Source organism: Pleurodeles waltl, chromosome 8 (genome assembly GCF_031143425.1).
Source record: "Pleurodeles waltl isolate 20211129_DDA chromosome 8, aPleWal1.hap1.20221129, whole genome shotgun sequence".
NCBI lineage: Eukaryota > Metazoa > Chordata > Amphibia > Caudata > Salamandridae > Pleurodeles > Pleurodeles waltl.
The window spans coordinates 436580251-436603527 of NC_090447.1; the positions used below are offsets into that span (position 1 = coordinate 436580251).

Genomic DNA, 23277 nt, shown 5'->3' on the forward strand with positions numbered 1-23277 from the left:
TAATCCAATATTCGCGTGTGAAAAGGTGCTAAGTTAGTATTGTGATGTGTACTAAGATCTGTGATGGCGAGACTGCCACCAAGACGACAAGGGATAATTGTCAGAAACAGCAGGCTGCAAAAGAAAGGAATATCAGTGATCATATCATTAGACTGCCAGGAGCACTTGTGCATTTGTTTTCTAAGAGACCAGTTCTTGAACAGGGATTTGATGTGAAGAGGAAGGATCGACCAGAATAAGGGATAATAAAAGATGCTTTTCGTAAAACAGTTATAGTTAAAGACAATGGGGGTAGATAATACTGATCAATACCCTATAGTTGCCAAATTGTACTGTGGCTTTGGGCCACTTGGCAGCCAAATCTAAACGAACACTTTCGGTATTTTTTCCTGTGTCTCAGGGATTTTAGTTCAATGTCTGTCAGTCTTCTGTAAAAATAATCTTATTTTTATAGTGATTCTGCCTTTTGTTTTAGAGCTCTTTACACAGCTTCACTGTTGTGTAGTTGATGTTCTTTTTCATATAGTACACACATGACACCAATGGAAATTTCTGGGTAGTACAAACAGAGCCGGTTCTAGTGTTTGTGGGCCACAGGCACAATAAAAACATGCCAGGTCCCTCTGAGATGTGACGTTGCAGGAAGTGACCTCACAGGAGGGATTTCAATTGAACATTCATTTTCCAGCATTGCTGAAGCATCTTTACAAGAAACTACTTACCAAGTGTAGATATCCCTCAAATATTTAAAAATATAAATAATATGTCTAATAAAATAATTACATATACTTTAAAGCTCTATGGTGTGTAAATACGGTACATTAATCAAACTAGCTGAAAAAGCCAGGTCTCTCCAAAACTGATACGATTACAGCAGTGTTCTCTAATTGTTTCCAGAGAAGGTCATGAATAATATTCCAAGTCAGATTTCCCCCAGACTATAAAGTGGGACTTTAAGTGACTCCTCAGTCCTCCCATTACGCTAGTAATGTTCAAGATAAGGCATTTGGTTTTCAGCAGGCATGGGGGATCAACAATAACAGATAAACGCTAAATCGGGTGAGTGATCTTCAAGAGCTGCAGCTAACAACAAAACAGTTATAATGGGAGCCAGGCACTAAAGATATTCACTAAAGCAACAAAAATGGCTTACTTTATTAGAATCTTTGCAGTTTACAGCTAAATGGAAAGGAAATGTAGCGACATGGAAGAGGTAGGTTGGGGAGAAACGGGCTGCATTTAAAAAAAAAAAAAAAAAAAAAGGTTGCTTTATTAAATAGCAATTACAGACATGGTGGTCTGCTGACCCCAACAGGCAGGCCGGCCACCATCCCTTTGATAGTGGTGCTGCCTAATGGATCACAAATTGCAACCTACCTCATTAATATTCACGAGCTAGGTTGATTACATACATTAGTAATACTGATTTGCTAATTGCAAATCGGAGATAATCGTAAATAGGAAACCGGTATTCCAACTGTTTGAACATCTGGCCCTTAGAGTGGTTTACAAAGGCAGAGTCAAAAGGCTTCAAACAAAATTGGGAGATTACAAAAAGAAACAATATCAGTCTGTTTGAACAACAAAACAATCAATGGATTGCCAAAGTAGAATCCTATATACAATAAGAGGGATTACAACTATTATATATGTCTAAAGTAGACTGGAGACAGTAGAGGTCATATGGGAGCATTACAGCCAGATAAGGGTGGGGCAAGATTGAGAAGCATGGTCGAAATCTGGTAGAATAGAAGCACCTTTAAAAGAGGAGAAATTCCAGATCTGGTTTAAAGGTAGCCAGCTAGGTAGTGGTGCATAAACCCTGGGCTGAGAATGCCAAACTCTTGTTGCACTCCCTGAGAAATACTGTGCCATAGTGTGTTTCACCTTAAAACTTGGTAATTCTAAAAGAAGTATATCAGACCTGTGGAGGGATATGAAACCAATTGAACTTTTCAGCTTTGAAGCCTAGTATAGGAGGGGGGAGGTGTGATGTACCTTGTGGGAAATGTATGCAGTCTTCTAAATTGCTGCACCATCAGTGGTTAGCCAGTTCAACACCAGTAGCACAGAAGTAATATGGTTGGATTTTATTTTAGTTTCGTAAGCAAATAGAGCAGTTGCACAGAATCAATGTTTTCAGGAGATCTACATGCACTCCAAGAACACCAACCAATTACCGTATTCCAATATGGAGCGTACCAAAAATTTAACTAGCTTCCAATGTCTTGTTTTGGAATGAATTGACGATCCCAGGTAGTAGCCTCTATTGATAGTGATCTCTCTTGGCCATCACATTGATGTTTGTTTCAGGTTAAGCCTGTTATCTAGGATGAAGCCAAGAGATTTAGCTATGTCAACAACAGACTGCTTGCAGTCTAAAACTCCACAAGTCAATCCATGTTTTTACTCAGAGCGTCAAGGTTAATTCTCTGTCTTTAGAGGACTGAATTTCAGGTGATAAAGAGTGATCCTATTTTTAACCTTTAGCAGGTTTAGAGCAAGTAGTGAAACATCTGTGGGGTTGAAAATCTGATTATCTTCAGCATATTAATGATATAGGATTCCAGAGTTCCTGAATATGAGACTTGAGAGGTTAAATAAAGAGGGTGAAAAGAAATTGGCTGCATTGGAGAACCGTTCTTGAAGGATCTTAATGAGTAAGACCAGAATACAGTAGTTACTCGAATACAGGATGTGAAGTGCTTCTTCAGCAACTTATAGTATGAATGTTTCCGTCCAAGAGGTTGTTCTCAGTAAAATGTTGTGTGAGTTTTGTTGCTACTAAGCTTTCACTGACTTTGGACAGAAAGTGAAGACCACATTCTGGATGAAAGTTGTTTAAATCCTCCAGGTTGGCAGAGGGCTTCTTCAATAGAGGAGTAACTTGCCCTATATTGAGGCAGTCTTTGAGCACACCTTGTGCGTGAGAGAGGTTCAGTAGGTCTGTCCACTAAGGTAACAGCTGATAGAAAATCTTTAACGGTTACTCCTAGAAAAGGGTCCAAGAAATGGATAGAGGTTTTAGTGATGGTATCCAGTAGCTTGTTTGCAAATAAAGTGTCATTCATACATTCCCTCTTATATTTGCTGATGAGGATTGGGTCTCCTTTAAAGGCAGGGAAATGGGGTAGTGAGAATTCAATGGAATTATTATGATTATTATTATTATTAAAATTTGTAGAGCGCACACAGCGCTAGGTGACGGATGGTGTACAATCAAAGCCCACTACCTCAAAACATCCAGGTCTTCAGCACTTTATAAAAGGAAGACAAAGAGGTGCACCGTTTCAAGGTTAACGGAAGGTCGTTCCAAAACTTAGAGCCCAAGTAGGCAAGACCGGCCTCCCAATCGAGTCTGTTTGCCTCTCAGAACCATGCATAAGGAGAGGTCACTGGAGCCTAAAGAGCAAGCCGGAAGACAAGGTCTCACCATTCCATATAGGTGAAAGGGACCAGCTCCTCATCTAACTCTGTGCACAAAGCAAAGGGCTTTGAATTGGATCATTTTCTCCACCTTGAGCCAATGCAGCTCCCTCAGAAGAGAGGATGCAGGCATACTTTTTGGGAGTTTTTGAAGCATCCTAGCTGATGTGTTTTGGACTACTTGCTGCCTTCTTATGGAGGCTTTGTCTGCTCCCAAATAGAGAATGTTACCAATCTAGTCCAATCTAGATAGAATAAGTGCCTGGGTAATGGTCCTTTGGGCTGAGAAGGGAAAAATCCAAAGGATTTTACGCAGCCATTCCAGTATGACAAAACAGGTAACAGCCGTCTTCTCAGCCTGAGGCTTCATGGACAACTCATCGTCCAGCAGGAAGCCCAGATTCTTCACCGTTTGGGTCGGCACTACAAGGGCTCCCAGGTTTTGAGGACAGTGCAGTGTGCCACATAGGGACTGGTTCTTTCTCAGCACCAGTACCTCAGTAGTTTCCCAGTTGAGCTTGAGAGAATTCATATTCATCTGTGAAGCCACCCCAGGCAAACAGGGATTCAGGGCCTCACAGTTAGGGTCCTGAGTGAAAGACACAGAGAAGATGATTGTGTGTCATCGCAGAGGAAAATAAAGTCAGGCCGAAGCTCTCGACCAGGTCAGCCAAAGATTTGATATAGATGTTGAATCAAAGTCGGACTTAGGGCTGAGCCCTGATGTAAGGGTATGTCGTGAGGAAGAGGCTTTCCCAGAGGAGACCTTGAAAGTTTAGTCACTCGGGAAAGGTGCCATCCAAGATAAGGCTGTTTCTTGTATACCTAGGCTGACCAGTCTCTCCAAAGCATGGGATGTGACACCGTGTCAAAGGCAGAGCTGAGGTCTTGTAAAATCAGTGCTGCCGTCTCGCCATCATCCAGGATCCGCCTAAGATGATCTGTCACTCCTAAAAGGGGTTTTAAAAGGGCTCTGAACCCCTACTGGGAGGGTTGAAGCAGATTGTGCATCTCAACAAACATAGAAATGTGTCTGTTAATATGCTTTTCCATTATGTTGACCATGAAGAGAAGCATGGAGCTAGGTCTGCATTTGGACCAATTCAAGGGATCGAGATTACATTTCTTCAGGAGGGGTAAGAACATGGCATGTTTCCAAGGCTGAGGAATGTTCCCTGCCTGTGAGGAGGAGTTAAGAAGACCCACCAACAGCCTAAAAATGTCAGGGTCCAGGGTAATAAGCTTTGCTGGGGAAGACTGTCAGTGGGGGAGCCTGATCTTATGGATTGTACCAATGATCTCAATAGCAGTAGGTTGGGGTCAAGAGCAACACGTTTTCATGTTTATTTTGTCCTTGGGACAAGTAAGCCCAACCAACCCCCTGCAGCACAAACCCTTTGGCTGCCAGTTTACAGAGAAGGGAACTGTCTGCAGTTGAGGTAATATGTGTGTCCACTGGTTAATGCTGTTGAACTTGTATTAATGGTTCATTAATGAAAAGCCCTTATTATTAGACCAGGCACTGTAAATAAACGTTTTTAGGTCACACTGCACTACTGGCAGTGATTCCAGTGAAAAAAAAAATGTACACACATGTTTGAAAAGCTTAACAATAAGAGGCTAAGTATAATGCTCCCAGAATGCAAATGTTTGCAGAAGCTTGTAAGCAAGAGTTATGATTCTTTGCATCCAAAATATAATGTTCAGAAAAAAATGCAAGTAGGAAATTTTAGGTGCTATTTCTTTGAAGCGTCACTTAGTTAAATGGGTTGATGCATGCTAGCGTTTTCAAAAAATATTCCTAATGGAGGAATCAGTGTAACCATTTTCAACAAGATTATGGGAAGCATGAAAATAAACAAGCACTGGCAAAGCCAACCGATCTCCCATTTTTGTGAGTCTTTTGGTTTTGTCAATGCCTGTTTTGTTTTGACATTGCTTTTGTAACACTTTATTGTTGTGGGAGCTGCCAGGCACTCACCATTGTAACAAACACTGGCAAAAAGAAAAAAAGATTGGGTCTCAAAAAGTACACATTGCCACCAGTGGCGTAACAAAGGCCCCGCAGCCCCCCTCGAAGGGGCTCCCTCAGCACCTGCCTTGAGTGAGTCTAGAGAAGGGGTCCCTCCATGTCCTTTGCATAGGGGCCCCCTCCGGTTTCGCTACGCCACTGATAGCCACAGTAGTTCCTGGCAGTGAACAAAACTACTTTGTGTGCCAATATGCTCCTTGTGGAAGAGCAAATGCAGTCACTCTCAGTAAAGCCAGGCGATAGATAGAGAAATAGAAGTTTAATAAAAACAAATTGTCTTTGTTAACGCCAGGCCTAATTAGTGGCCCTATTCTTAAAGAAAGACACAGAAGTTCACCCATGGTATATTTACTTTGAATTAGTGGCTTTCATGAATTCACAAGAGCTCACAGAAGCAGACCAGGAAATCGAACTCCTCAAATATTTGTGAACCGTATTTTAGCACCAGCAAATATTCATGTGTAGATTTTCTCATGTGAAAATATATTGAGCGTTTACAAGTTCACTTTCCCTCTAACCACTTTTTTCCCCAACCCTAAAAGAACTTCTATTTCTGCTATTGTCAGGAGTAAATTTCCAACCTTTCTCATTATGGGAAAAGATTAGAGAAGAGCTGGTGAAAATCCTAAAAACATGCAAGTTAGTACGTTTGCAGACTTAAAGGCATTCCAGCCCTGGAACTATTGCTTACTTCTTCCTCCAGCCCCAGTATGTAGATCTGTGGAAAGGTGGCAAAATAACAAAATTGCTATGGGATTAAAATTGCAAGCATTCAAGCCCTACTGTAGTAGTAGTCCTGGCATAATCAAAGAGGCTATTATCAGAGCTCTTACATAAAGAGATTGCTATCATAATTTGTCGCCACACTACATGGCACCATAGGAACAACTAGATTTATTTACAGGACAAGTAGATTTAAGACGTAACATGTCCCATGGACAAGTAGATATTTTATTAAATTCCAGACCCCTGCTCATATTGTTGAACTTTGCAAAAGTATGTACTCATTTTTTACTGGAACCACTGTCAGTACTGCAGTCCGAGCTAACAACATATATTTAGAGCATTCACCCTAATAATAAAGGTTTTACATTAATGAACCATAAATACAAGTTGGAACAGCATTAACATAAGGTGACAAATATTACCTCCACTTCAGACCATTCCCTTTCCTGATCCATAATGTGGTACGGCAAACTGGCAGCCAAAGGGTTTGTACTGCTGGGGGTTGGGCCAACTTGTCCCAACGACAAAATAAACATGAAACGGTGTTGTCCTTGACCTCTAACATTATGTTCTGGGCATGCACACCCCACCTTCCCAGATTACTTCTTCACAGCCCTCCTCTTCTCCCACTCATTCCTCCAATATTACTCCCCCCACCAACGTCTCCGGACACCATTACTGCTCCAATATTAACTCCCACCCCCAACGTCTCTGGACACCATATGGTTTACATATTCCACGCATACTGCTCTCATCCTCCCTTAGCACATGCCGACTGCCGCTCTCCACCCATATTTACTCCTACTTTCCAGAATTTTCTCCAGTTCTATTGGTCTTTCCTTGATGCCACTCAACCCCAGCTTGACCTCTCACTCTTTGCTGCACTCTAAAACCTTCCCTCCTACCACTCTCAAAATCAGCTGCCCTGTCTTGACCCCAACCTTCCTCCAAACCAGTCTCCCATCACTCTTCTCTCCCTCGGTCTGCTCCTTTCTCTAAAACCAAGTCCACCATGTTGAATCAAAATCCTGTTACAACGATCATCATCCGAGCCACAAAGTGGTCTCTCTACATACTAGGTAGCTTAATCTTGATTCCCCACAAGTGCCTAAAACAGCTATCATGACCTACCCAACTAGGACCAATCAAAGGGATTAGTAGCCTCCGATATCAGAACTGATGCTGTTATTTTGGCTGGAGGTGATCTGACTCCAACCTCAGTAGAGATGCTAGTGGTACAAATCCTCCTGCCCAATGAATGATTCTAGAACAATCGCTATAACTTGTCCAAAAAGTCCCAGAAAAATCTACCATGTCACCAACATAAAGACTCAACCCCATCCAACTTACAATCACCACTGTCCTGACCCAGACAACTATTACATCCTTACACACCCCATGAGACCTAACTTGCAAATGATCCCTAGAGATACTCAAAAACCTCAACGGAATAGAATCCTTCCTTACCTACTGGATGATGATTTACTTCAATGTTATCTACTGGGGACCAGAATCAGACTGCATCTCCTTCCATATATGAAACAGAACATAGCATGGCAAATGTCTTGAACACATACCTTTAAAGAAAACTCGAGCCAACAGAAAAGTAACACACAGTAACCTTATCTAGATCCAACTAGAATCATTGACATCTCCTTGCATCACAGTGAAGAAATGGACATTGAATGGCACAACTGTTGCTCAGCAGTAATGCACAGACTTGAAATGGGTTACATTATTGACCAGTATAATATTGACATTAGTGCTTACAGAGACCTGGTTTAATTAAACTTCTCACAGTATTGTGGATCTCCTCTTTCCCTCCAACTTCTCCATTATGAACAGTAATAAAAAGGCATACCGGGAGGAGATATTGCAGTAATCTCCAAAAATTCAAATTAATGCATAAAGATTACTCCAGACTACTTACTCTCCTTCCAAGTCCTAGTGATGGAGAAAGAATCAACACACTCAACCCCATAAGACTAAATTCACATATTTATACACCTATCCAGGGTACAACCTGAGCTTTACTGAGCATTGCCTCTAATATATCACTTACCAACTCGTTCTTTTAGAGAAAAAAAATCTTTTTAGGGGATTTCAAGATTCATTGCGGCCAACCTAACAATACTGCAGTCTGTTGCCTGTCCTGTACCTCCAAGGCAAGAATTTCTTCCCAAACTGCCCTAGGCCAATCCACATTGAGAACTCTACTCTATATCTTATAATTTCTAAAGAAAATGTGGTTGCTGCAAACAATCCAATCCATACCTGTTGACTGGTCTTACCACTGTCAGATTCATTTCTGACCTGTCTTCCCATACACCATTAACTCAAGCCATTTCAAAAAGGATATCGACTCATTTAGGGACATCACAGATGATGATACTAACCTGGCTGGCGGAACTTTCTCCTATTAGCCCAAATGATAAAATGTATTGTACAAAACATTAATCCAATGAATGTGTATTTGATATTCTTAAAGAAATAGCACATCTTAAAATAAAGAGGAAAATACCTAAACCATCTTCACCCTGGTTCTCCAAAATCTCTTTGAAGAAAAAAAACATTTAACTGGGCTAGAAAAGAAATGGAAACAATGCCTCCCCCCTCTAATTGGTATGCTTTCAGGACAGCCAGAAGATGGTTTGACAGAAATATTTTCACTGTCAAAACAATACACATCAAATCTCTCATCAATTCTTCCAAAGGTTGTCTCAAACAACCCTTTGAGGTGGTATGTAAATAAACTCCCTCCCTGTATTCGATTTGAGGAATTATTGAGCCTTTCACTAACCTGACCTCCTTGCTCACGGAGTCAGTTTAGTGCAAAGCTCAAGAATTTACACATCTCTGATGAGGCTATGTATAATGGTCCCAGAATACTCTCTGTTTAGATGCAAATATTTGCAGAAGCTTGCAGGTAAGATTGCTGAGTCTTGGCTTTCAAAATAAATTGTTCCCCCAAAAATGTAACCAGGAAACAATGTTTTGCTAGATTACTTCTAAATTTTAGGTACTATCTCTTTGAAGCATCATTTAGTAAAATATGTTTATGCATGCTAGCATTTCCAAAAATAGCCATAATGGAAAAATCAGTATAAACAATTTCAACAAGATTATGGAAAACATGAAATTATATAAGCACCAGCAAAGCCAATAGATTTGACTCTGGTGGTCAGCCTTTTGGTTATGTCAATGCGTGTCTTGTTTTCACATGGCTTTTGTAAAACGTTGTTGTGGGAGCTGCCAGTCCCTCGCCATTGTAACAAACATTGGCAAAAGCAAAAATATTTTTTGGTCTCTAAAAAGCACAAAATGCCACAGTAATTCCTGGCACTGATCAAAACTGTTTTGTGTTCCAATATTCTCCGTATGAAAGAGTAGATTGCTAAAAGTCACAGTGAAGCCAGTCAACACAAGAATAGAGAGACAAAAACAAAAGGTCTTGGTTAACGCCAGACCTCATTAGGGGCCCAATTCTTAAAGAAAGTTACAAAAGTACACCTACCGTAGATTTCTTTGCATTAGTGCAGATTTATGTACTTCATGAACTCACAAGAATTTACACAGGTAGGTCAGAAAATTGTACTCCTAGAAAATATTTGTGATATGTATTTTAGCACAAACAAATATGCATGTGTAGATTTGCTTATGTGAAAATCTGTTGAGCTCTCCAACCACCTTTTCCCAACTCTGAAAGATGTTTTACTTCTGCCCTTGTTAGGAGTAAATTTCCAACCTCTCTCAGTATGGGAAAAGATTAGAAAAGAGATGGTGAAAATCCTAAAAACATGTACATTAGTAGGTTTGCACAGACTTAAAAGGGCATTCCATCCATGGAACTATTGCTTACAGGTATCTCCAGCCCTAGTATGTAGATCCGTGGAAAGGGGACAATATAAGGAAATTCCTTGTATTCAAGACCTACTATAGTATTAGCCCTGGCACAATCAGCAAGGCTGTTATCGGAGCTCTAATATAATGAGACTGCTGCCATAATTTGTTGTTGCACTACATGGCACCAAAAGGACAAGTAGATTTTTTACAGGACAAGTAGATTTATGAAGCTACTTGTCACATAGACAAGTAGATACTTTATTAAATTCCATACCCCTGGAGTAATTATAAGAAATTAAACCATGATTACACATAATCACTTGAAATGCCCTGGTGGATTGCGACCTCCACCTGCTGTCAACCCGTCTGGGTCCCCAAACCCGGCGGCGAAGGCAGAACCTTGGCAGTCTGACCGCCAGGGTTTTAATGTGGCAGTCACACCACTACAGCAGCAGTGCTCTTGACCATCACTGTGAGGCTGGCGGTCTTAAGACTGCCAGCCTCGTAATGAGGCCCATAATCATGAGCAAGAAGTCAAGGTAGTTATCATCGGAGTGCAGATATTGGACATAGGAACACAAGACAGTGACAAACGTTCAGAATGTAGGCAGTAATGCATATTGGAGTCAAGTTAAAGCATTACATAAGTTAAGAATGGTGGATCAGCGAAAAATTAGGAATGTCGATTAAACTGATGCTTCAAGGTCATACTTTGACAAATGCTAATTTTAGATCTAGTTTAGAGACAGCTTTGGCTATCTCTCCAGCCACATCTTTTCCAAAAAAATCATAAAATTTACTTACATATATATGAACATACATGAAGGGGCTTTTTTTCATCCCGTTTTATTCACTGGTCAGTTCATGTGCGATCCACATTGCGCTTCTGCCCATTACAGCATGCTGCATAGGGTACTTGATCAGCCCACTGCAGCCACTGGCTTTCATTGCAAGTGACATTACTGTGCTCTTGCACATGTGCACATTTCATTTTCGTTTTATTCATTCTTGCTTTGGTTCATTTTTGTGTACTTTTTTTTGTATTTTATTTGTTTGTAAACTTTTTTTTTTACTTTTAATTACTTTTACACTTTTAACCCTTTCGTTGCTAGGCCATCTCCGACCCCCCTCCCATCCACACCCCAGTGCTAAGCCTTTTTTTGCTATTAAGGGTAGTTTGCGCTTAAGCCTCCATAACTTTTTGTCCATATAAGCTATCCACGTCACATTTGCCTCCTTTTCTTTTTTTTTTAAAAACATCTTAGGGTTTCTAATGGTCCCTATGGTCTGTGGATTCCCCTGGAAGGGACTGAGAAATTAGCCAAAATATAGCTATATTGTGTGGGTTGTGCAAAAAAAGTGATCTAGAAGAAAGTGTCTGTTTATTTTCCTGCAAATGGCATCAATGAATGGTTTGCGGTGCTAAAATCACAATCTTCCCAACTTTCAGGAACAGGCAGACTTGATTCAGAAAACCATATTTTCTAACATAGTTTTGGCATTTTACTGGTAGATAGCCCATTATCCTTATTTTTGTGCTTTCAACCTCTTTCCAGTTTGTGGTGTGAAACCCATAATGGATCCAGGAAACCTATACATTTCTGAAAACTAGACAAAATTCTAAGTTCAGCAAGGGGTCTTTGTGTAGATCCTTCAAGGTTTCCCAAAGAAACCAAGTATAAAAAAAATTGAAAATTAGTAGGAAAACCCCCAGCAATTATGACATTTTTATTCGTAACTTCTAATCGCAATGGCCTAATCACACAAGCTGTAAACCATGACATCTGCTAGACCCTTTTGGTTGTGGGGATATATGGAATTTGTGGGTTTTCCAAGAACTCAAGGTACCCGAAGCCAATAACTGAGCTGCACCTTGCAATATTTTTGAATTGTGTACTGGGTATAAGGCAATTTGTTTGTAAAATATAAATAGTGAAAAATAGGTATCAAAGAAACCTATGTATTTCCGAAATGGACACAGGTTATAGAGTTTAGAAACGGGGGTTAGGTGCACATATCTGAATTTGTGGGTACCCACACTAGCATGTGAAGTAGAGTGTATTTCTTAAAATTACTTTTTTCTTACACATTGTCCTACATTTGGAAGGTGCAGATGGAGAGAAACACTATTGGTAATAACATTTGTTCTACTATTCTGTGTTCCCCTAAGTCTCCCAATAAGAATGATACCTCGCTAGTGTGGGTAAGCCAAGTGCCCGCAACAGGAAATGGCCAAAACACAACATGGATAGATCACATTTTTCCACTCCAAACTGACCCTTTTTTTGCAAAATGGGTAGCTGTGGTGTTTTTGGGCCCTACCTCACCTGGCACGTAGGGAAACCTAGCAAACCTGTACATTTTTTTAAACTAGGCACCTAGGGGTGTAGTGAATCCTAGTTTGTTTTAATGGGATACAGGAGTTAGCTTAGCCTTTGGCTTGCAGACTCGTGCCCCCGTCACCTAGTGACTTTTACCCTACTTAGTTTGCGCTGTTTTAGCGCATTTATTTAATTAAATCTTTTAAGATGGCTGCCTTGTTTTTAGTTAGGCCCATGTTTTAGTTTGCGTTATCAGTGCCACCGCGCTAAGGCGCCAATATCAAGCGACAAAGATAAACAAACTTTAGGTGTTCACATTAGGTACTTTCCCTCTTCACGCTTTTGAGGGAGTTGTTTATATAAATGACCGTCCCAAGAATGCCTTGTTATCTATTGTTTGGGAACAGACCTAAGTCAGGGGTCCAAGCAGATCTGTATACGTACTCCTCACTCAAACAGATAGTGAGAGGGATTCCGACCAGATGTCATAGCTGCTATTGATGCTGCACGCTGCCATGACGCTGACCCAGTCTTCGTGTCCCTATGGAGTCTGAGCTAGAGACCTCATTCTAAGGTAACCTAGGTTGGGGGGCTCTTCTCATGGACATGGCATTGGCAGATTAGGTTTATCACACCTAGCCCCCTTTTAGGCCAGAGGTTAGGCTCATTATGGTAGGGTATTAGGACATATTTCATATCTCAGGTCATTTCATGATATTGCAAGATGGTGGGGGGGTCTTTGTATTAATGACTCTTGTCTTTACCATTCTGTTACTTGCACCGTTCATTAACCTACTAATTCCAGCCCATGCAACTTATCTCAGCTTGCAGTTTTGCTAAAATAAATCATATTGAAACTTTACTGCATCTTCTTTATTGCCTTTGTTTGATAGAGACATGTTGTTCATGTGAGAAAGGGGTAATCTCCGTTTAACCACGATACTCCCTGAGATGTCACACTCTTGAGTCCATGCGTAAAGGCTGACACAAATCAATTTTTACTGTTTGGGTTTTTGGTGAGGTGCTGCTTGTGAGCCAGGAGGGTTGGGACGACAATTGCGATTTGTTGTAGGATTGGCATAGTCGCCTACAAACATAAGTACTGTCATCCTTAAACCAGCAGTGTTGCGTTGAGCAAGAGTCCAACTAAGACAGGGGAATCCAGGGTGTGGTGACTTGCATGGCTCTCCCCAGGTTGTTTTACCCAGAATCCCTTGCAAACCTCAAACTTTGACTAAAAACAAATTTTCCTCGCATTTCAGTGATGGAATGTTCTGGAATCTGCACAGAGCCGCAAACCTCCTTCCACCCAGCATTCTCCTAAGTCTTCTGATTAAAAATTGTACCTCAGTTGTGTGGGGCCCAAAACCCAACATGGATGCATCACATTTTTCTACCTAAAACTGACTTGGTTTTTTTGCAAAGTGGTTTTTGGGCTCTAGCTCACCCGGCACCTACAGGAAACCCAGCAAACCTGTAAATATTTGAAGACTAGACACTTAAGGGAATCTAGGAGGGGTTGACTTGCATGGATCCCATGAGGTTATTTTACCCACAATGCCCTGCAAACCTCAAACTTTGCCTTACATCACACTGATAAAAATACTGCACCACTTGTGTGGCTGGGGCTAGTGCCAGTGACAGGAACTTATCAAACCAAGGAAAATGGGAGCCCTTGCTTGGGAAGTCATATTTATGTTAGTTGGACCCTTTCCTATTGCTGGCACTAAGCCCAACCACACAAGTGGCACAGCATTTTTACAGGCATAAGTGGGGCAATGCTGGGTGGTAGGAATTTTGTGCATTCCTGCGGATTCCAGAATTTTTAATCACAGAAATGTGAGAAACAAATGTGTTTTTAGTCAACATTAGAGGTTTGTAGGGCATTGTGGGTAAGAAAATGTGTGGAGTGGATGCGAAGCACACCACCCTGGACTCCCCCAGATGTCTAGTTTTCAGAACTGTCTGTGTCTGGTAAGTTTTGGCAGGCAGCCTACCCAAACCCAAAAGGTGCAGCTGTTTTCCATTGCAAGTGGGAAGATATTGGGAGTTAGCCAAACTCTCCCGCCCTAATTAGTAACATTTGTAAAAACAACACCCCAAAAAATCAAATATCCTCTTGCTTGCCTTTGGTATGAAATGCTTTAGCAGGGCTTGAAAAATCATAAAAATGTTACTAGACCTGCAGGTCGAGTAACTTAAATAATCTACTCGACCTAACTGTAATGTACTTTACCCGTAAACGGGTCTCAAATTGTGTGATCCTAGGCAAATAGTTTACAGAGTCGCCTTTTTCTTCATTCTCACATATGATTGCACCTTCAAATATGTGAGCTCAACATTTCTGCAGTACCAAAAAACTATTTTCTTTGATTAAGTAGACTAAAGTTTGCTGCATGCATCACAAGAATCTAGCCCACATACCCATGACGTCTAGCCCACATAACCTAGGCCTTAATGCCAGCAGGGCAGGAGTGTTTCTCAGTTTGTTTAAACATTCAATTTTAATAAATATATTACTAAACCATGATGTGGTAACATATGGTCATCTACGCACAGTAACTTCCCAAGAAATGTCTAAAAACCTCTCCACTAACTTGCAGCTTTACTGATAAAACTATATAGTGCATTAACCATTTTTGAAATTTAGGCTTCAAAAAACATATCCTTTGCACATCAACACAAAGTATTCTGATTTGTTTTCATCCTATTAAAATATTTTTTTCATCACACAGAAATATAAAAAAGGGGCTTTCACAACTACTGAAATATAGTTTGAAATATTTGCACAGTTGACTTAATCATTTAAATGATGTGTGTTAGGAAAAACCTGACACCCTATATCCTTTTATTTTACATTCTAAGCAGCAGGTCACACGGTTCGCCTTACAAAGTCCTGGAACTCTGCAGTCAGAAGGAAAATTAATTGAAAGAAAAACTGACTTTTCACCTCTGTCTGTGAACACAGAGCAAGAACAAGATTTAAAGGCATATTTTATTGCCCCTCTGCTTTTCAACTGAACAGAAAAACTGTTCAGTGTCAGCTCGCCAGAAGGGACGAGTAAGTATTAAAAATAGCTCAACCTGATCAAATAACACACCGATGTGAGTGGTTGAGTGGATTTTTCAAGCCCTGGTTAGTCCACAGGGGAGCAGAAAAACGGTTTCCCCATTTTTGTGAGGGGATGGGGGCATGGCTATACCCATTGTTAGAAATGGGGTTCCTGGATGGCTAGGGTAGACACCTCAGCCAGGCAGAAACTACCACTTTAGTCAGGACAAGTAAGTTACACACCAAAGATAACCTGTGCTCACCCCCGGTAGCTTGGCAGAGAGCAGTCAGGCTTTTCACCAGAGGTCATGTGTAAAGTATTTGCGCAACACGCTCACACCAGTGGCACAATAAAGACATCATAAAAGAGAGTCTACAACAAGTTATATAAAAAATAAACTGTATTGCATGAACATCATAGACCAAAAACAACATAACCCAGTACTACTCTGCTAAGCGAGCAATTGTCAGATCATTACATAAATCAGGAACACCCTGTTAAGTAAGCAGTTGTCAGGTCATCATCATTACTAGAATAAATTAACATAGCATGAAAATCATTCCCCTCTGCATATATCATGGATCCTGAGAGCATATATGTTCCCCCAACAAGGCAAGCACAACCTATACCCTTACATCAGGGCACGCTGAGATTAATGCAGAAATAAGGGCAGAAATCATTATAAATCACAACCTATATGTAGGGCTTTGTGCACCAGTACTGCTTCCACATGTAGGGTGGTCCCACAACTCACCCTGTCCAACTCAGGAGCTCCTGCGCTCCTATCATAAACAATTCAGAGTACGAGAACCATGTCTAACAGAGGAGCTCTGGTGCTCCTTTCCCTACAAATGAGGTACTTTTGCCCCGCTGTAGGAATAGGCCTCCGTCAAGGTGCGTGTCCTTATCCCGCTAATAACCGAGGCCAAAACAAAATGCTCACAAAGATGTGCTCCCAAAGGGGGAAGGCACCCACACTGCCCTCGTCGTGGGGAGACCTCTCTGAGTTCCCCGCGTAGGGCAAGGCAGCCGGTCACCTTGAAGCGGGAATAGGCTTTAAAACAGTGGCTTCCTCTCCAGACACGCCTCCGCAAAGGAGCGAGTCCAAAGCCCTCCAGGACTTACGGGACCGCTACCTTTTACTTCGGGGGGAGCGCATCCAGAGCCCTCCAGGACTAAGGGACCGCTGCACTTTACTTGGGGAGGCAGTCTGCCTCGAGGTAACCTCCTGATGCTCTCAGCCACAAGCCGGCTCCTCTTCTCTTTCATGCCCAGATTGCAGCGGTATTGTTACAGCAGAAAGAAGTGCCTGCTTGTGCCCCCGGTGCACCATCAAGAGCGTGCCCAACCACGCAGAGTGTATGGCTCCTCGCGACGTCTCCCACGTGGTAATCAAAGTAGAAGTGCTCTTCGTGTGCCGTGATAAAGGAATAACTCTCCATGCTCCTGGTGCCAGTGGAACTCTGTTCACATGCTTCACAAGCAAAAGGAGGTCACTCCGCCCGTGCCCCTCAAAGGGAGTAGCACCATAGGAGCAGAAGGGCAGGGGGGGCACACCACCCAGCCCCTGGAGACAGCTGTGGTGGCACACAGGTGCAGGGCCCAGCAAGCAGGCCAGCACAAAGGTCCTGAAGAAACAGTGGCAGTCCCTCTAGTGACATAGCAGATCACAGGTCAACCCAACAGCTGAAAAGTCCCAAAGCGGTTCCTGGCAAGTCCCTCCAGCAGCATCTAGTGTCCAGTCCATCAGTGTTCTGTCTTGTCTCCAAACATGAGGAACAACCCCCTGTACTTATAGTCCAAAATGTCTTTGATCTAAGGGGGACTGCAAAGGAACTTTAGAAGTGTACTACACCCACCTCCAGCCTCGAGCCTGGCTCCAGACATCAGTAGTGGGTAATCAGTCCATTGTGTGAGGGCAGAACACAGCCTATTCGCATGTAAGGTGTGAACGACCCTCCTTCTCCCCAGACATGTAAGACTATCAGTATGCAGATGCCTCTTCTGTCACACCTACCCCCTCTTGTGTGATGGCTGTCTGGAAAGTGTGCACCAAGTGAAGCTGCTACTCTGCCCCAGAAGTGGCTTGGAGTCGGGCTGCAAAAGAGCTAGAGTTATGAGCACAGAAAAATGCCTACTTTCTAAAAGTGGAATTTCTACAATGATAATTAAAACAAATCCACGTACACCAATAAGCAGGATTTCTCACTACCATTCCAAACGTACTAAACATGCCCACACTATTCCCCATTTATCACAAGATACCACTTAGACATATGTCAGGACATTTCTAGTGCAATCCTATGAGAGGAGCAGCACTCACAGTCGTGAGAAATTAAATAGGCTGTTTGTCACTATTAGGACATGTAGTATATAAAGACATATGTCCTACCTTTTACATATACAGCACCCTGCCCATAGGGCTATCTAGGGCCAACCTTAGGAGTGATTTAGGTGTAGTAAAAAGAGAGTTTAGGCCTCGACAAGTGCAATGGTGTAATTGCCATTAGGCAGAAAGACTTTCCCTTTTTTGGGAAGGGGGGGTGGTAGTCAGCTGGGGGCATGGCCTCGCCCATTCTGGGCAGTTCCCACTGATGCGGAAAAAAAATAATCTCTGGTGTCTAGTGGGTTTCTGACCCCCCCCCCCACTTCATGCAGTTGGGGCATTTGCCCCCATCTGCCCCCAGTGGGGCAGAAAGACTGTTTCCCTTTTGGGGAGGGGGGCTTGACCATGGCCATGCTGGGGAAGCCCCCTGATCCAAATAAAAAATTAAGTAATCCCTGGTGTCTAGTGGGCTTTCTGCCCCCCCTCTTCACTGGGGGAGAAGGGAAGAAGGTAATTGCCCCCATCTTCCTCTACCCAGGGGGGGGCGGGGAGGCATAAAGACTGTTTCCCTTTTTTTTGGGTTGGGGCATGGCCATGCCCATGCCCATGCTGGACTGCCCCCAACTCTACAAATAAAAAAAAATAATCCCTGGTGTCCCATGGGCTTTCTGCCCCTCCACCCAATGGAGGGATGTAGATTGGGGATTTGGCCCCATCTGACCCCCCCCCCCCCCTCCCCAGAGAGCAGAAATACTTTTTCCCTTTTTTGGGAGAGTTCACTCCTCTCCCAAGGGAGCAGAAAAAGGCCAAAGTAATGCCCTCATCTTAGGGAGCGACCCTTGCCCAACGGGCCGCTCTCCAACATGTATTTCTGAACATCCCTGGTGTCTAGTGGTTTTCTGCCCCTCCCCTTCCTTGGGGGTGGGGGGAGGACAGATTGCCCTAAAAATAAATCCCGGGTGTCTAGTGGAGTGGATCCCTGGTTGGGGATCGCCCTCCTTGGAAGATCACCATACAGGGTTTCTACTTGGGAAAGGTACCATTGGAAAGGGGAGATTTCCCCCTTTCCATTGATACCTCTCCTGTCTGCTTCTGTGCTTGGGGGCTGCAATAGCCCCGTGAGCACCAAAGCAGTGAAAGTGAAATGAGCAGATTGGCACAATGCATAATGATTATCATTACATTGAAAAAATAATGTCTCTGGTGGCAGGGGAAGCTCCTGAGGACAAAAAATAAAAAAAGTAAATCCCCCCTGTTGTAAACGGCAGAGAGATTTCCTGCTCATGTGCAGACGATGGAACTGTTCCGTTCTCAGCACACTACCACTGTGCCTGAGAATGGAAACGTTCCGTCCTCAGCACCGAACCAGTTAATGTCTAATGCGCATGTTTGCAAAATAAACAATTGCAGGCTTGCTAAGGCCAGATCTGTTGGCTTTGCCAGTGTTTGTTTTAGGTGTCTTAATGTCATTCGAATGTCTGACTCCTTGTCCTGTACAATTTCCTATTTGTGTTTGAGATTATTTGTCAGTTAGAGTGTTGAGCTTGATTTACACACCAGGCGGTACTCTGCCCATGGACAGTCAAAATAATATATATTGTCAGATGTACTAAACATTTTTACTGTACCAGCCAGTCTGAATCACTGTTTGTGACCACAAAAACGTTTTTTTGCAAAGTACAAAAGCCATTTTAGGACTCTCTAAATTTTTACCAACTCATAAAATGGCTTTAGAACTCCATACTGTTTCACTATTAGTGTGTTGTAGGTGTCCGTTCCATATAGTGAGTCAATATGAGATGCATCAGTGATTTGTGACTAAACTCAGGTTGCAAAATATTGGAAAGTTACCCAAGTTGGGATGGTAATGCACTTGATGAAGGGAAGGGGTGCCCTTGGGACCCCTTTGCCTTTGTGCTTGTAAAAAAAGACATTTGTTGAGGAGTAGGCTTTCTTTCCATGGACCGCTGCAAATCCTCAAACACATTTTTCACAAAACAACATTTTTAAGCGCAGCACCGTTTCCTCTAAAGAAAATGGTCAGTGTTATAAAAAATAAATAAAACATGGTGGCTTGCTTACCTTAGCATCCAAACGTCCCGGTGATGGCCACCAATCAGAGTGATTTGCAGATTACCTCATTAATATTTAATGAGATAGAAGGGATTGTGACTCAATCTGAATCTGAATTGGAATTTAGAAAATTGACTGATTAGTACATAGGTCTGCTTCTTAAATTCTTTACTGGTTGTAAAAATACTGGTCGCAAACTAGTTTTGTTATTCAGTAGCCTGTCAGTATTAGTATGTCAGGCCTATAAACTGGGAAATGTGGATTGTTATCTTCTGTCTCTAAAAGAACTCAGTTCATGTGTCCATTCCTTTAGTACGATGTGTGGTAAAAAAAAAACTTGGATACTTACTCCGTGCCTTTTTCTCTCTGACAGGAAGGGAAAACTCCCAAAGAATGCCTTAAACAAGGACATTGTAGAGCTTTGCAGGTGACCTTTTTCGAATGCAAGAGATCGATCGTAAGTAATGAAACGTTTTATGTGTCTTGCAACTGAATTTAACATTAACTTTGGTAATGTGGTGCACTGAAACTTATTTATTTATAGTTTTTATTTTTATAGAGCCCTGATGCTAAAACTAATCAAAGGTATATCCGTCAAGGGACACTCCCTAGTGCTGAAAGAGCCAGATCATGAGTTTATTCATAAACACTAAATAATTAGAGAGGCTAGGCTCCAGGGGAAGAGTATTTCAGGAAGATCCTGATCTTGGGAACCTTTATGTTGAAGTTACCGGAGGAACACTCTCATTGGTGGCAAGTACCCGGCGACCAGTCGTTTAATAAAGAAAGGCATAATGTCATGGAGAGCCTTAACCCCTTCGCTGCGACTCCTTTACCCCCCCCCCAGGTGCCAGGCCTTTTTTGGCTATTTGGGGCACTTTGCACTTAGACCCTCATAACTTTCTGTCCACATAAGCAACCCACACCAAATTTGCATCCTTTTTTACCAGCATCCTAGGGATTCTAAAGGTAGCCAGAGTTTGTTTGTGGGTTCCCCTGGAGGAGACCAAGATATTAGCCAAAATACATCGAAAATTTAGTTTAAAAAAAATAAATGGGAAAAAAGGGCTGCAGAAGAAGGCTTGGGTTTACGGTGATAAAATCACCATCTTCCCAGCTTTCAGGAACAGGCAGACTTGAATCAGAAAACCAAATTTTGCAACACAATTTTGGCATTTTACTGGGACATACCCCATTTTTACTATTTGTTGTGCCTTTAGCCTCCTTCCAGTTAGTGACAGAAATGGGTGTGAAACCAATGCTAAACATTTCTGAAAAGTAGACTAAATTCTGAATTCAGCAAGGGGTAATTTGTGTAGATCCTACAAGGTTTTCCTACAAAAATAACAGCTGAAATAAAACAAATATTGCAATTGAGGTGAAAGAAACAGCCATTTCTCTCCACGTTTTACTCTGTAACTTTTAACTGTGATGTCAGATTTTCAAAACCAATATACCATTACGTTTGCTGGACTCTTCTGGTTGTGGGGATATATAGAGCTGGTAGGTTCATCAAGATCCCTAGGTACCCAGAGCAATGGGTTTTCATTGTATACAGGGTATACAGCAATCCATTTGCTGAAATATAAAGAGTGAAAAATAGGTATCAAGGAAACCTTTGTATTTCCAAAATGGGCACATGGTAAGGTGTTGAAAAGCAGTGGTTATATGCACATCTCTGAATCCTGAGGTCCCCATACTAGCATGTGGATCACAGGGCATTTCTCAAATAGACGTCTTTTTACACACTGTCTTACATTTGGAAGGAAAAAATGCAGAGAAAGACAAAGGGCAATAAAATTTGTTCTGCTATTCTGTGTTCCCCCCAAGTCTCCCGATAAAAATGGTACCTCTCTTGCTTGGGTAGGCCTAATGCCCGCAGCAAAAAACGCAACATGGACACATCACATTTTACATTGAAATCTGAAGTGTTTTTTAGAAAGTGCCTAGCTGTGGATTTTGGCCACCAGCTCAACCAGCACCTAGGGAAACCTACCAAACCTGTGCAGTTTTTAAAAGTAGACACCTAGGGGAATTCAAGATGGGGTGACTTGTGGGGCTCTCACCAGGTTCTGTTACCCAGAATCCTTTGCAAACCTCAAAATCTGGCAAAAAATACACTTTTTCCTCATTTTTCAGTGATAGAAAGTTCTGGAATCTGAGAGGAGCCACACATTTCCTTCCACCCAGCATTCCCCCAAGTCTCCCAATAATGGTACCTCACTTGTGTTGGTAGGCCTAGTGCCCGCGACAGGAAATGCTCCAAAACACTATGTGGACACATCAAAATTATCAAATAGCAAAACTACCTGTTTTTGCGGGGGCACCTGCTCAGTAGCCATCTAGGGAAACCTACCAAACCCAAACATTTCTGAAAACTAGAGACCCAAGGGAGTCCACGGGGGTGTGACTTGCATGGATCCCCCAGTGTTTTCTGACCCAGAATCCTCAGCAAACCTCAAATTTAGCTTAAAAAAACAATCCAATTTTTCCAATATTTGTGTGTGGGATCACCGCACCAGCACAAATTTCCTACCACCCAACATTCCCCTTAGTCTACCTCTAAAAATGACACCTCTCTTGTATAGGTGGGCCAAGTGTTTGTGACAGGGAAGAGCCAAAAACATGTTGAAAATGAGGGGGAACCAAAACGGGTCCAAAAGAGCAGTTTGGAAAAAAACTTTTTTAGACTGACAAGTGGGGCAGAATTTGTATTGCTATAGATGCGACAATGCTGGGTGGTAGGAATTTTGTGGACTCCTGCAGATTCCGGAAGGTTCCATCAAAAAAATGTGGGGAAAATGTGTGATTTCAAGCAAAGTTGGAGGTTTGCTGGGCATTGTGGGTGACAAAATGGTGCGGGGTGCATGTGAAGCACACCAACCTGGACTCACCCAGATGTTTAGTTTTCAGATGTGTCTAGGTTTCATAGATTTTTCTAGATGACTTCATCCCAAAGTCCAAAAAGTGCAGCCCTCCCCATTCAAAGTGGTACGATTTTGAGAGTTAGCCAAGCTCTGATGGCCCAAATGTAAAACCAAAACCCAAAATAATCAAATGATCTGTTGCTTGCTATGGGATAAGATGCTTTAGTGTGCAGGGGGAGAGCTGAAAGACTGTTAACCTCTTCAGTTGGGGTGGGGGCATAACAATGCCCATACTGGTTGGTAGCCACCACCCCCACTGTTTTTTTTTGTTTTTTTTTAGGTAATTGCCTCATCTGCCCACTGGTAGGCAAAACATCTTTGTCCCCATTTCTTTTGGGTGCGGGTATGGCCATACCCCACCCTCTTTTTTTTCCCTAAAAAAATCTTCCCTAATCTCTGGTGGGTTTTCTGTCCCCCCTTGGGGGCAGATGGGCCTTAAAAAAATAGGGGCAGAAATGGCCTAAAATTAATTTGCCCCCCAGGGGAGCTCCTCTTGCAAAAAAAAAAAATCCCTAGTGTTTAGTGGTCTCTGCCCTCTTTGGGGGCAGAC

General features: G+C 42.3%; 1 protein-coding gene across 1 annotated transcript in view; it reads left to right on the forward strand.

Moving 5' to 3' along the window:
* Window positions 1–23277, forward strand: part of COA5 (cytochrome c oxidase assembly factor 5) — a 41143-nt gene that overhangs the window by 1260 nt on the left and 16606 nt on the right. Inside the window, exon 2 of the mRNA XM_069204328.1 lies at window positions 20174–20257. Coding sequence (XP_069060429.1) covers window positions 20174–20257 — 84 coding nt within the window. The remainder of the gene's footprint in view (window positions 1–20173; window positions 20258–23277) is intronic.